The 13,680-nt window shown below is 43.6% G+C and overlaps 1 protein-coding gene across 1 annotated transcript in view; it reads left to right on the forward strand.

Moving 5' to 3' along the window:
• The window catches only part of LAMA3 (laminin subunit alpha 3), a 242,277-nt gene that overhangs the window by 86,818 nt on the left and 141,779 nt on the right, over positions 1 to 13,680 (forward strand). Inside the window, exon 12 of the mRNA XM_063076630.1 lies at positions 4,295 to 4,429. Within this exon, the coding sequence (XP_062932700.1) occupies positions 4,295 to 4,429 (135 nt within the window). The remainder of the gene's footprint in view (positions 1 to 4,294; positions 4,430 to 13,680) is intronic.

Consider the following 13,680-nt stretch of genomic DNA (forward strand, 5'->3'; position numbering starts at 1 on the left):
GCTCATCTAATTGGGGAGGAGGTCATGCAGGGGTCCTTCTACCTGTGGTGTCCAGGATGTGGGCAGGCAGGGAAGATGGTCTCTAGAGAGCTCTCCTTGGCAGAGGAGTTCAGGTTTGGCAACAAGATAGTAAGTCTGGGTGTGGGCTAGAGGCAGCCTTGGAGATAAAATAAGGCAGGGAGGGAGACTAGGGAATGTGGGGTTTGCAAAATTGAATAGGGTAGTCAGGGAGGGCCTCCCCAAAGCAGGCACAGGAAAGAGCAGGTGAGAAGTCCCTGGAGCAGGAGTGTCCCTGGGCCTGGGGCGGGGGTGGGGGTGTGGGGATGGTGTGGATCAGTGAACAGAAAGGGACCAGATGTATGAAAGGGGAGAGAGAGAAGGGCAGAGTGGTGGGTGTTGCTTTGCCTCACACGGGGTGACAGATGTAAAAGGATTACTCAAAGTCCATTTCTTCTGAGCCGTGAGACAACCTGAAGGGGTTAATTTCCTGAAACCCTCAAGAGAGAGACATTCCTCTTTTGGGAAATTAACCCCGAACTAGGGTTCTGTCTCAGTATTTATTCTCCAGGAAAGTTACAGAAAGAGAACATAGGTGAAGTTAGGACTAAGTACAGTTTAACAATAGAGGCTGGTAACATTAGTGAAATAACAAAGTAACATTCCATAATGCAATTTGCAAAAGGTTAAGTTGATTCAGTGACAAAAGCTTGTTCTTAGCAAACATTTTTTTTCCCCTACAGCAATTTCCTTAGTATGTTTACATAACAGTCAAGTAAGGTTAACCTGCACCAATGACATCTACCCTTTGAGCCAGCAATTTTGCTGTGTTACAATTCTATATCTACAACAGAGACTTTAGCCTGGGGAAAGTTTCCTGTCTTTTGCAAGGTTAACATTTCTATATGTAATTTTTAAAGAGTTAGGTTAAACCTGAAACTACAGGGCTTTGGAAACTAGGTCCTGTGAAATACGTTTGCTTTATAAATGTTAGTGTACTCCACAGTGGGGAGGGACATGCTGGGGCCAGACCATAGCCCTTGTCAGCCGCTGTGGAGACCTCACCTTTTACTCAGCAAGTGATGGATCTGTGAAGAGTCATGCACAGAGAAGTGACATGGAAGAAGGATCTGTGTGGCTGCTGTGCTGAAAACAAATTGTAGGGGGAGAAGGGAAGAAGCCGAGAGACCTGGTGGGAAGCTCTTGTGATGAACCATGATGAGGAGGTGACCGGGGCTCAGCCCTGGGGGTGCCAGTGTGAGTGAGGAGAAGTGGACAGACTGGGCAGGATCTGAAGGTGCAACCCACAGGATTTGTGAGGACTGCTGGGCTGGATGTGGAATAGGAGAGAGAGAAAGGACTCGGGGGTGACTCCAAGGCTTTGGGATTGAGCAAACAGCAGGAAGAAGTTGTCTTTTATTTATTTATTTATTTCAATTTTATTTATATTTATTTTTGTGGGGTACAGTGTATTGTTTCAACACTCATGTATCTTGCACGATGATTCACTTAGCATAGTTTTGTCCCCATTGGTCCGCCATTTATCTTCCTTGCCACCCCCACCCCTCCCCACCTCTCATAACCATTATTCTATTCTCTTCTTTTTTTAAAAACACACAAAGATTAATATCTTTATTGCAAAAAGAACTCTTAAAAATGAATTAGAAAAATCTAATCTGAAATTTGGAGAAGGACATGAGCAGATAAGTCACACACCCAAAGAAATACACGTGGTTAATAAGTATCTTCTAGGATCTGGTTGCGGGCAAGGGCAGGGCTGTCCCAGCCCCCATCTCTCAGGATCCCGGGAGTGAGGCTGGCTCTGTTGCTGGCCTGGATGTGTGGTGGCATGGTGGTGGTGGAGGCGGGGCTAGGGCCCACAGCTCCCATCTCCTACGACCCCTGCACATGCGGCTGTCTTCCATTGCTGGCTTGTATGTGCTGTGGCAGTGGTGGCAACATGGGCAGGGCTAGGGCCCCTGCTCCCCGATCTCCCAGGATCCCCCAAAGTTACCCTGTGTTTAGACAGAAAGACTAATAGAAGAGAAGGCAGATGGCGTGGGTGGAGGAGGGGCAGGCCGGTGTGGTGGTGGAAGTTCATGGAGGCTCTTTTCTGGCTGTTTCTTGTCTTCTTTGTGAAATAAGAAACTGGGTTGGGGCAGAAAGTGAGGATGGGGAAGAGGCCTTGGAGTTGAGGAGAGAGAGAAGATGTGAAAGTCACCCAGGAATGCAGGGGAGTGAATGGGCTTGGGAAGTGTCCTGGGATTGTTGGGCTCACAAGGGCTAGCTCGAAGTCAGTCATAACCCGACCATGCTTGTTTCCTTCACCTGCCCTCCCCACACCCGACTCCTCCGATCAAACCGCGCTGCCATGTGTTATTGACGTGGGGTGCTGTCCTGTGCCTATGTCAAGCACTGGGTACCTGAGGATGGTGGCTCTGCTTGACATGGCTTGTGCTCCCACAGTGCCTGCCATGATCCTGCCCGCGGCAGGTATCAGCAAATGTTTCCTTCCATGTTGTTAATTGGCTAGAATGGAACTTAGCTTCTGGGCCTTGGTTACAACACACATCTCTGGTTTTCTTCCACAAGACTATTTTAGATTTCCTATTATGGTCTGTTTACAATAATCCCTTTGTTATTCAATTTCTTCTCCCCAAGTAAACTGATGGTAACTTCAGGAAAATAAATTCATTTGAACTTGAAGGGAGGTTCAGAAGTCAGTTACAAAATGTTAGGGAGGCCTTGGAAAATAGCCTGGAGCAAAAGAAGTTTCAATTAATGCAATTAGGTTTATTTGGGAATTTGAATGCACGGATAACCACTTCAATTTGGTCTTCTATTCATGCATTTTTAAAACACCCAATTTGGGGCCTAACGCCTGTCAGTGGATCTAATCCAGGACATACCCCGAAAGTTGCTTTTAAAATCACTGTCAGCTTTTATTCTTAGTATAATAGAAAGAACATGGGCTTTGGAATCAGGCAGACCTGGGTTTGAATTCTGACTCTGCCCACCTGGCTTTGTGACCTTGGCAAGTTAATTAAACTTTCTGAGCATCTTTTTCCCCAACTATAAAATGCTTGCCTATCTTACAGGGCTCTTGATTGACTTCATTATTTATCCATTCATAACGAAGTTGAGAAAGAGCCCTGTGTTTCTGAGAAAGTTATTTACTGAGAAATACAGTGTGATGGCACTGGGGTCCTGTGGTGAGCTCTCACTAAGTGTCCAGCCTGCCGGGTGTCTCACCCATCCGTTTCTGTAGAATAAATCACCCCCAAAGTTAGTGGCTTGAAACAACAGGGTTATTTCCCACAGTTGTGTGGGTCGGTTGTGCAGTTCTGCTGGCCTTGCCATAGGGTCTGCTGGGGCTGGGCTCAGCTGGGACAGGTGGCATCTCTCTCCATGTGGCATTTTGTCCTTGAGGAGACCAGACTGTGAGTCCCACTCATGGCAGCCTCAGGATTCCCAGAGGGTGAGGGTGGAAACTTAATGTCTGTGGTGACCTGGGCTCTGCAGTCACAGGACAGCACTTTCACCTCATTCTACTGGTCAAATCAAGTCACAGGCCAATAAGGGTTTTCAAAAATTAAAGTGTTGTGGAAGACAGACACAGACAGCTAAGATACAGAATGGTGGGGGGTGGGGAAGGGAGCGGTTTATACAGACTGGTCAGGGAGACGTTCTGAGGAGCTGGCATTTGAACTGATGGACAGGAAACAGTTGCTGTGCCAAGAACCAAGGTAGGGGTGGGTCAGGCAGAGGGAAGAGCCTGAGCAAAGGTCCTGAGGTGGGAAAGCACTTGACGGAGACATCAGAAGCAGCCTGGCCTCTGAGAAGGCCACGTGCCTGGAGGATTAAGTGGGACAGTCCGAGGGAAGTCCCCAAAGCACATCTGGCACGTAGCAGGGCTGAATTTATGTTGGTTTCTTTTTTTTCTAAAAAATGGAAGAAGCTAGAAGGTAGAAATATGTTTAGTTCAAGATCGTCATTAGATGGAAATTTACTAAGTTGAGGTTTTACCGTACAAGGCTCAGATTTGGAGGGGAAAAAAAGAATTTCTACAGGGGTAGATGTTAAAAGATTATAACTGTTTTGTAAACTCATGACCATCTGACCTTTTCTGAATATTCATTCTATTTCCGTTTAAGACGTAGTCCTCTGGGTTAAGAATGTTGACACACCAGAGGGAATTCATAATCTACATTTTCACGGCAGAAACCTGGGGGAAGAAAGCAACTAGCAAAGGAATGGAGGATGGATTCCCCCTCTGAAAGTCTCTTGTTCTTCGCAGAGTGTGACTGTAACTTGGCGGGTGTTCTCCCTGAAATATGTGATGCCCGTGGCAGGTGCCTGTGCCGCCCTGGGGTTCAGGGCCCTCGGTGTGATACCTGCTGCTCCGGTTTCTACTCATTCCCTATTTGCCAAGGTAAGTGGCCAAAACACAGCATATTGATCATCAGTCTCCCAAGATAAATCTCCTCCTGAGGGGACACAGAGGATCTTTCTGGCAGAGCTGTGTGGCCTGCAGTTTAATAAATTAGCCCCTGGCTTATACATGTGTATGCCTTGTGACTGTGCTACCTGGATTTTGTCACCTCCCTTCTTTTGTCTTTCCAATCCTCCCTAGTAGTTAAGCACATGGGCTGTGGAGTCAGCCGCCTGGATTCAAATCCCGGCTCTGGAGAGGAGGTGGTATCTGAACAGTGTTTAGGAACCTGCCAGGTAGATGAGAAGAGGACGCAAGGCAGAGAAGGAACAGCATATACAAAGCCACAGAGCCACAAAACCACCAACTCCTCCTTCCCCATCCTAGTAAGAGTCACTGAGGGGTGGAGGTTGGGAGGAGGAGGTGTCTGGCTCCGTCCCTAGAGCACAATAGGTTGAAGTAAACACTGGGCAAATGAACATATGAATGAATAAATTTGCCAAGTTCTTTTTTTTTTTTGTCCTTTTTTTGTGACCGGTAAGGGGATCGCAACCCTTGGCTTGGTGTCGCCCACACCACACTCAGCCAGTGAGCGCACTGGCCATCCTTATATAGGATCCGAACCCGCGGCGGAAGCGCTGCTGCACTCCCAGTGCCGCACTCTCCTGAGTGAGCCACGGGGTCGGCCCAAAATTTTGCCAAGTTCTAATCCCCTGCTTTCTCCTCACTGCAGCCAGTGTTGTAAGGGGAAGGGAGGAGAAAGAAGAAAACATGATCAGCCAGGGCTCAGGGCAGGAGATTAACACCACTCCGGGTATTATAGACAGAAGGACACTCACTACAGGTAATTAGGTGGTAAGACCTGGAGCAGCAGGCTCTAGGCTGGGCCTCAAGGAGGCCTAGGATAGAATGGCCAGGTTTTAAGTCCAGGCTGCCGTGGCACAGCGCAAGGCTGGGAAGACCACGGTGCTGCTGCCTCCACAGCCACCTCTTGGCACCCGAGAAGCCAGAGACAGAGCACAGCTGCAGGAAGGCTCAGTGAGCAGCAGGAAGACAGCCTCCTCCTTACTCCCCATCTGTCTGATCTTATTATTTCTAATTTGCAAAACCCAATTGGCATCGAGAGACCAGCCCCAAGAGAATCTGAGAAGTGCTGTTTTTAGCTTTCCAGCCTCTGAAACTAGGAGGAGGTTAGAATAGGTATCAAGCAGTCTCATCTGCAAGATCAGCCACACTAAGGAACTGTGAGTGGGGGAAAGGAGCAGGAAAAGGCATCCCCTAAGTTGGAGGACAAAGTAGTATAAAGAGCAAGGGTTGTACTAGTTATCAACATTGGCAAGTTGCTTAACCTCCGTGTTCCTCAGTTTCCTAGTAATGGTGCCCACCTCATCACATTGCTGTGATGCTTACATATGTGCTGACAGGTAATGCTCTTAGAGCCCAGGGTACACTTGATTGTGTGTTAGCTGTGGTTCTTTTATCCTTCTTCTTCCTCTGCCCCATACTTCTCTCTACATCATTTTGAGCCTGTAGCCCCAGTCCTAGCCATCTCCCCGTTTGCTTATAAGCCTAAATGTCATACCCCAAATCCTTCCTTTTCCTCCTAGCTCGCACAAATATAGTCAAAATAATGCAGAAGGGAGGAAAGACTTCCAGAACAGCAGAGTAAGGAGTTTTGTAGATGCTCTCTTCAGAAAAACAAAAATTTAATTGGTGAACATTTAAAAAAAAATCATTTAAAGCCTCTAGAAATGGCCATAAGTGCATACAGCAAATGAAGAAACATTCAAGAAAATCTGAATCTAGGTAAAAGCAGTGAGAGTCTGTGACATTTGAGTCATGACCCATCCTATTACCCTCCCCCCACTCCATCTTATAAAAGCTTTACCCAGGGCATGTCTGGCCAGGAAGATGGGCACTCTCTTTATAATATACCCCACTTTGGAGCTATGGTTTCATCCTGGGAGTGGCGGGCTGCTGATGTGTCTCATCGCACTGCAGCCCTGTGTTGCAGAAGCTCTATTCCAGGTAGGCTCAGCAGAATCAGGTCTCTCTTTCCCTACCAAGCCCTCACTTGTAGGGTGGAAGCTCCAACTTAGGCACTTCAGGCTGAGAATACTGGGATCTAAATCACCCTCTCCCCAGCTGGCTTATAGAATGGATCTCCGTGTTGGGAGGGGCAAGCTGAGAAGAACAAGGGCTGCATCTTGCCCCAGTTCCCACTTGTAGAGCAGGGGCATCGCTCCAGAAAAAGTGGGTCTCCACCTCCACCTCTGATGGTACAGTGGTTCTCCCCAAAAGGAAAGGTATGTCATAAGGACAAAGAGCTCTGCAGCTCTTTCTGAAGGAACTGACTATTTTGTATAGAGTAGACAACTCCATACCCAAGCGTGTTGTAGGAAACAATAAAGATCTTAGTGTATAGCAATTAAGAGGAGGCTGGTAGCTCTAATGCAAGCAAATCATCAGAGCAGCCAGAAGTGTAATAGAGAAAATCAGAGAAACAACAGCCCAGAAGAGCCTTCCTAAGGTCGTAGATAATTCTGGAGGTTGGGAAGACTGTGCACACACTAGGCTGTACCTATTCAGGATAATCAGAGCAAGACAAGGGGCAGACTCAGAAACATCTCCCAAAATGAATACAAACTCATCAACATGGTGGAGCCTCACTGACACCGGGGACTTAATTAAGCACAACCTCTGACCAAACACTGAATGAACAAGCTACTCTGACACAGGCAACTCCTAGGGAGTCAGGCTTAAAAATGACATATCCATCCTCGATCATCTAGAAGACCGTATGCATGCTCAAGGCTGTGCCATCAATGATCAGAGAGAAAATCCAAACTAGTAGTCCCTGGCTGAATGTGGGGGTTGGGGGGAATAAAAGTTAACTCCCTGGACTGTGATTGCAGCTTCCAAACCACAAAGACATCTAATAATAAAGAGTAACTGAGCAAGGCTTAAACTGCCTTCAATCAATAAATGGCTGGTACCAACCCAGGGATGATGCTGAGGTAGCAAGACCAGACGACAAGAATAAGGGTAAAAATCTTAGCAGGAACATTAGAGGCTGAACATTGCAGGGGAAATAGACTTTGCAGCATTAGTTCATCCAAGTCACTAAGCAAATAAACAACCAATCAGGCAAACAATACAACAATCCTGTTGATAATGACAGATCAGTAGCTACAGTTGCTACAATATATTACCTAAAATGTCCGGTTTTCAAAAGAAAGTTATAAGATGTTCAAAGAAACAGAGAAGGGTGACCCATACACAGAGTGAAAAAGCAGGCAATAGAAACTTCCTTTGAATGGGCTCAGATAGTAAACCTAGCAAACAAAGAATTTAAAGCAGCTATTATAAATCTGCATAAAGAAATAAATCATGTTTAATGAATTAAAGAAAGGTATGATGACAATGTCTCTCCATAGAGAATATCAATAAAGAGATAGAAATTATTAAAAAGAAGCAAATTAAAATTCTGGAGTTATAAAGTGTAATAACTGAAATGAAAAATTCATTAAAAGGGTTCAACAGCAGATTTGAGCTGGCAGAGGAAAGAACCAGCATACTTAATGACAGATTGATAGACATTATGCAGCCTGAAAAATAGAGAGAAGAATGAAGATAAGTGAACAGAAACTCAGAGAAATTTGTGATACCATTAAGTGCACCAACATTTGTGTAATGGGAGCACCAGAAGGAGAAGACAGAGAAGAGACAGGAAAAATAGTCAAAGAAATAACAGATGAAAACTTCCCAAGTTTGATGAAAAACAACTTACATACCTAAGAAGCTTAATGAACTCCAAGCAGGATAAATACAGAGGGATACACACCAGACACATCATAATTAAAATATTGAAAGACAACAACAAAGAGAAAATGTTGAAAGCAGCAAAAGAAAAATGACTAATTGTGAACAAGGGAACCCCAGTTAGAGAAACAGCTGACTTCACATGAGAAATAATGGAGGCTAAATGGAAGTGGGACTTCATGTTCTAAGTGCTGAAAGTAAAACACTGTCAACAAGGAATCTTTAATCCATCAAAATTATTATTCAAAATGAAGGCAAAGTAAAGACATTCCCAGAGGAAAAACTGAGAGAATTCATTGCTAGCTGACCTGCCTTAAAAGAAATACTGAAGGAATTTCAAGCTAAAAGTAAGCAACTCCAGACAATAATTTGAATCTACATGCAAAAACTAAGAGTGTTGATAAAGGCAATTATGTAGTACATTTGTCCACTTTCTTTTGCTTATAGCAGAATACCTGAAAGTGGGTAATTTATAAGAAAATGAAATTTATTTCTTACAGTTTTGGAGTCTAGGAAGTCCAAGGTCCAGAGAATGCATCTGGTGTGGGCCTTCTTCTTGGTGGGGAGTCTCTACAAAGTTCTGTGGTGGCCCAAGGTATCGCATGGCAAGGAGGGAAAAGCATTTTTAAGTGCTTGCTTGTTCTTGTAAAGCCGCCAGTCCGTACCCATGATAACTCTCTAAACCATTACTCCATGAATGGATTAATCCATTCATGAGCATAGTTCTCTCAATCCAATCACCTCTAAAGGCCCCAACCTTTAAAATACCATAGTGGGGATTAAGGTCCAATATGAGCTTGGAGGGACATTCAAACCACAGCATGTTAGTAATTACAAAAGACAGTATAATTAAATATTTTTATCCTTTCTTCTCTTGACTGACTTAAAAGAGAATGCACAAAACTATATGTACAAATACATTCACACATACATACATGCATACTTACATACTGTTGGGCCTGTAACATACAGAAATGTAATCTATTTGACAATAGTACAAAGGGGACAGATGAGAATAAAGTTGTATTGGAGTAAGGAAATGACAGCAACTCCACAGGAAGAAATGAAGAGAACTAGACATGGTAAGTAAAGTTTATAAAGACACTCTATAAATATATACTTGCTCTCCTTCTATCAGCTTCCTTAAAGGCATAGATTATATTAATTAATAATTGTAATAATGTATTGCTGGCTTGAACATATATAGATGTAATATGTACAGCAGTCACAACACACAAAAGACGGGGAGTGGATGGAGCTACATAGGAGGAGAGTTTCTGTATTTCAATGGCACTAAATCAATATAAGTCTGAAGTAGATTCTTTTTTGTAATCCCTAGAGCAATCACTAAGATGATAACAAAAAATGATTAAAAAGTCATTAAAGGAAGTAAGAAGTTATACTAAAAAACATCTATTTAAGACAAAAGAGGGAAATAAAGGAGAAATAGAGGAATAGAAAAGACATGAGATGTATAAAAACCAAAATGCAAAATGGCAGAGGAAAATCTAACTGTATTGATAATAACATTCAATATGAATGGATTCTACCTCCTACCATAAACAAAAATTAACCCCAAATGATCAAAAACCTAAGTGGTAGAGCTAAAACTATAAAACTCTTAGAAGAAAGCATAGGCATAAATCTTTAGAACATTAGATTAGTCAATAGGTTCTTAGATATGCCACCAAAAACATAAGCAACAAAAGAAAAAATAGATAAATTGGACTTTATCAAAATGAAAAACTTTTGTACTTATTAAGAAAGTGGTAAGACAAACCATAGAATGGAAGAAAATATTTGTAAATTATGTATCTGATATGGTACTAGTATCAAGAACATATAAAGTACCCTTATAGTTCAGTAATAAAAAGACAATTTAATTTTAAAACGAGCAAAGGATTTGAATAGACATTTCTACAACAAAGATATGCAGATGGCCAATGAGTGCATAAAAAGATGTTTAATATCATTAGTCATTAGGTAAATGCAAATCAAAACCGCAATGAAATACCATTTCATACCCACTAGAAAGGGAGACAATAAGAATTGGCAGTGATGTGCAGAAATTTGAACCCTCATTGTTAGTGGGAATGTAAAATGGTACAGCCACTTTGGAAACATTTTTAATTCTCTACCTATGTTAACATAGACTTCTATAAAACCTCCAAACTTTCACCATTTTTTTCCTCTGGAAAAAAAATCACTGTTTTCAAATGTATGCTATAATTCTTTGGCCTTCAGCAGAGTATTATTCCATGTTTCCATCTAGCTGGAATTTGGTTACATGGCTGCGTATCTGGAGCAAAAGTAAGAACTAGGCAGTAAGATCCCCAACCCCGTATTGCCTTTGTAAAGTCAAAAAGCATCCCCCAAAGATGCATGATAAGGGAATCCCACAGGCCTCTCTCAGCCCAGATTCTCTCTCTCTCTCTTTTTTTTAATAATTGTACTAACTTTGGTTATTTGTTTTCCAAGCCAAACCCATGGTGAATTAGAAACATAACTTAGAAGAGAGGGAAAGATTGCTAAGGCAACACTCTAGGGCAAGGGAGGAAACAGAAAAACAGACATGAAACCAAAGAAGTGTAAACGTCTGAGGACATTTAATGAGGGGCAAATAATCCCACCCAACTCAGAAGGTACTGAGGGTATTTACCATTAGTGTAAGTAAGTGAGCATTGTAACGCTAGCTCTGGGTCATAGAGAAGTAATTCAATCGTGTCTAATGCACCTGCTTCAGAAGGAAGGGAAGTATATAATACATTTTAGTAAGAGTACTACTTTAAATGGCTAAAATGAGAACATTTTAATGATGAAAGAGTCACTTAAAATTCTTAACAATTTCATGTGACAGGAAAGTTAACTAAACTGGCTTAAGGCAAAAATAATTTATTGGTTGTAACTGAAAAGTCCAGACATATTGGTTTCAGGAACAGCTTGATCCAGGGTCTCAAAAGATGTTGGCAAGATCCACTTTTCTCCATCTTTCGACTCTGTGGTCTTGTGTGTTGGCTCCCTTCTCAAGCCTCAGGTGATGGTAAGATGGCAGCCAACAGCTCTTAGGCACACACTGCTATGGGCTGAATTGTGCTCCCCCAAATTCATATGTTGAGGCCCTAACCCCCAGTGTGATTGTATTTGGAGTAAGGAAGCAATTAATGTTAAATGCAGTCATGGGTGGAGCCCTGATCTGATAGGATTAGTGTCCTTGTAAGAACAGAAACCGGAGGACTCCCTTGCTCTCTCTCCACCATGTGAGGATGTAGTAGATTGAATTATGTTCCCCCAAACTCCCTGAAGTTTGAATTGTGTCCCCAAGTTTTATGTATTAGAAACTTAGCCCCCACTGTGACTGTTAAGAGGGTGGGAGATTCTATTACGGTAATTGAAAGGTGGAGCCTTGAAGAGGTGATTGGACTGTAGGACCGTGCCCTAGTGAACAGGCTGAAAATGGTGGTCAGGGGTGTGGTTCTGAGGGCTTTAAAAGGAGAGTGAATGAGGGGGTTAGTCTCTCTCTGCTTCCACCTTCTTGCAATGGAGGCCACGAGGTCACTGACACCACCAGCAGATGGACTTTGGACTTCTCAGCCTCAGAAACTGTAAGCAATAAATTTCATTTTTCTTTATAAATCACACAGTTTCAGGTACTTTGTTATAAGGAACAAAAATGGGCTAATACAGAGGACACAGTGAGAAGGTGGCTATCTGCAAGCCAGGAAGCAGACCCTCAGCAGAAACCAAATCGGCCAGTACCTTGATCTTGGACTTGTAGCTTCCACAATTGGGAAAAAATAAATGTCTGTGTTTAAGACACCCAGGCTGTGGTATCTTGTTATGGCAGCCTGAGTTACACATAGCCATCCAGGTCCAAGACTTGGGGAAAAGAGTATGCTTTCCTCCAGGACAAGACTGGCCCTCACTGGATCACATGCCCATTCCTGAATCAGTCCCATGGCTGTGGAATTCAGTGCTCTGATGGGCCAAGCCTGAGTCTTTCCACACCCGTGGAACTAGGAGTGGAGTCCACACCATCTGAACAGCATGATCAGAGCAAGGGGAACAGAGGCTCCCTCATGGCAAACTCTGGGTGCCATAACCAAGATGGGGGGGGTGGCAAAATGATGTGTCAGTAAAACCCTCAGCTCTCTGAGAACCCTTAGTTCTCCAAAGTGACCAATCCTATGAGAGATTAGGAAAACTCTGAGGTTAGCATTTTTCTTCTTGAGAATCTGACACCTAACATGAGAAGCTCTGTAATCAGCAACAGTGCATGAAGATAATGCAGTATTCCCTGTTTTAAGAGATTGGAGTTGGGCTTTAAAGAAAGGCAAATTTATTTTCTCATTTATATTTTTGGTTGAGGTGGTTTGGACCTCTGCTTGCAAAAGTCTGCCAAAGCCTTCTAACCCCACTGGAAGCATGAGAGTGATCAGATTTTCCCATGGCCACTGGAGAGAGGGGCTAGAGGGACACCAGCAGGTACTCCCCACCCCTGTGGATGGATGTTTGTGGCCAGCCTCTGCTGGATTCGGTCTGGGCTTCAAAGTTGTGACTCCAGTGGAGGGAGAGAGGCTCACCTCCAAGGCAGAGAGGGACAGGTAGCTCATGTGCTCTGATACTGCCCCTGGCCCCCTTGTTTTGCACTTGCTCCTTAGCTCCACCCACAAGGCATGGATGAGGGGGAGAGAAGGCATGGGTTAGGCTTTGGAATTCAAGTGGGATAGTGGGAAGCAGTTCACCTCAAGTCCTGCCTCAGTGGTCCCTACTTATGCATGTCCAGCCTCGGAGGAGCCTGCCAGTGCTGAAGGGCTGTTTTCCCAGTTGTGCAGGAGATGCGTCGTCTGCCCTACTCCTGGGGGATGTCGAGGTGGACCCTGCAGTTTGTCGTTGCAGATTTAAGCCATTCTGGGAAGAGCTTGGGATGATGGAACCTCTGTCTGTGACTGTCTCCCTTCTCTTGTGGTCACTTTTTTTTTTTTAACAGCTTTTGTGATCTTGTTTTAGAGGGAGTAGATTACTTGACCCGTTGAATTTTAGAATCAAATCAACATGGCCAGAAATGCTACATCAGATGGCCCAGTATATTCTAACCAAAAAAAAATGTTCTTACGGCTTTCCTCTTTATTGCATTAAAGTCTTTAAAAATCTTTTTCAAAGAGAATTTTAAAACGCTTCTAAGCAGTTCTTGCCAACGACAGGCTTAGCTTTATGTTTTGCATTAAATTAATCTACTCCAGACTTTTCGAAGTACAATGCAGCCTTCTTTTCACGTTGGCTTCGACCCACTCAAGTGCCCCATAACTTTCTTTTTTAGAGCTGTGAATTGAATCACAGGCATGAGACGAGAATGGAGGATAGTCTGTGGGTATGTCAACTTTTTATTTATGTCGATGTTTGGTTCAACTCTGTCTTCAGCCACAGAGCGC

The sequence above is a fragment of the Cynocephalus volans genome, chromosome 13 (assembly GCF_027409185.1).
Source record: "Cynocephalus volans isolate mCynVol1 chromosome 13, mCynVol1.pri, whole genome shotgun sequence".
Taxonomy (NCBI): domain Eukaryota; kingdom Metazoa; phylum Chordata; class Mammalia; order Dermoptera; family Cynocephalidae; genus Cynocephalus; species Cynocephalus volans.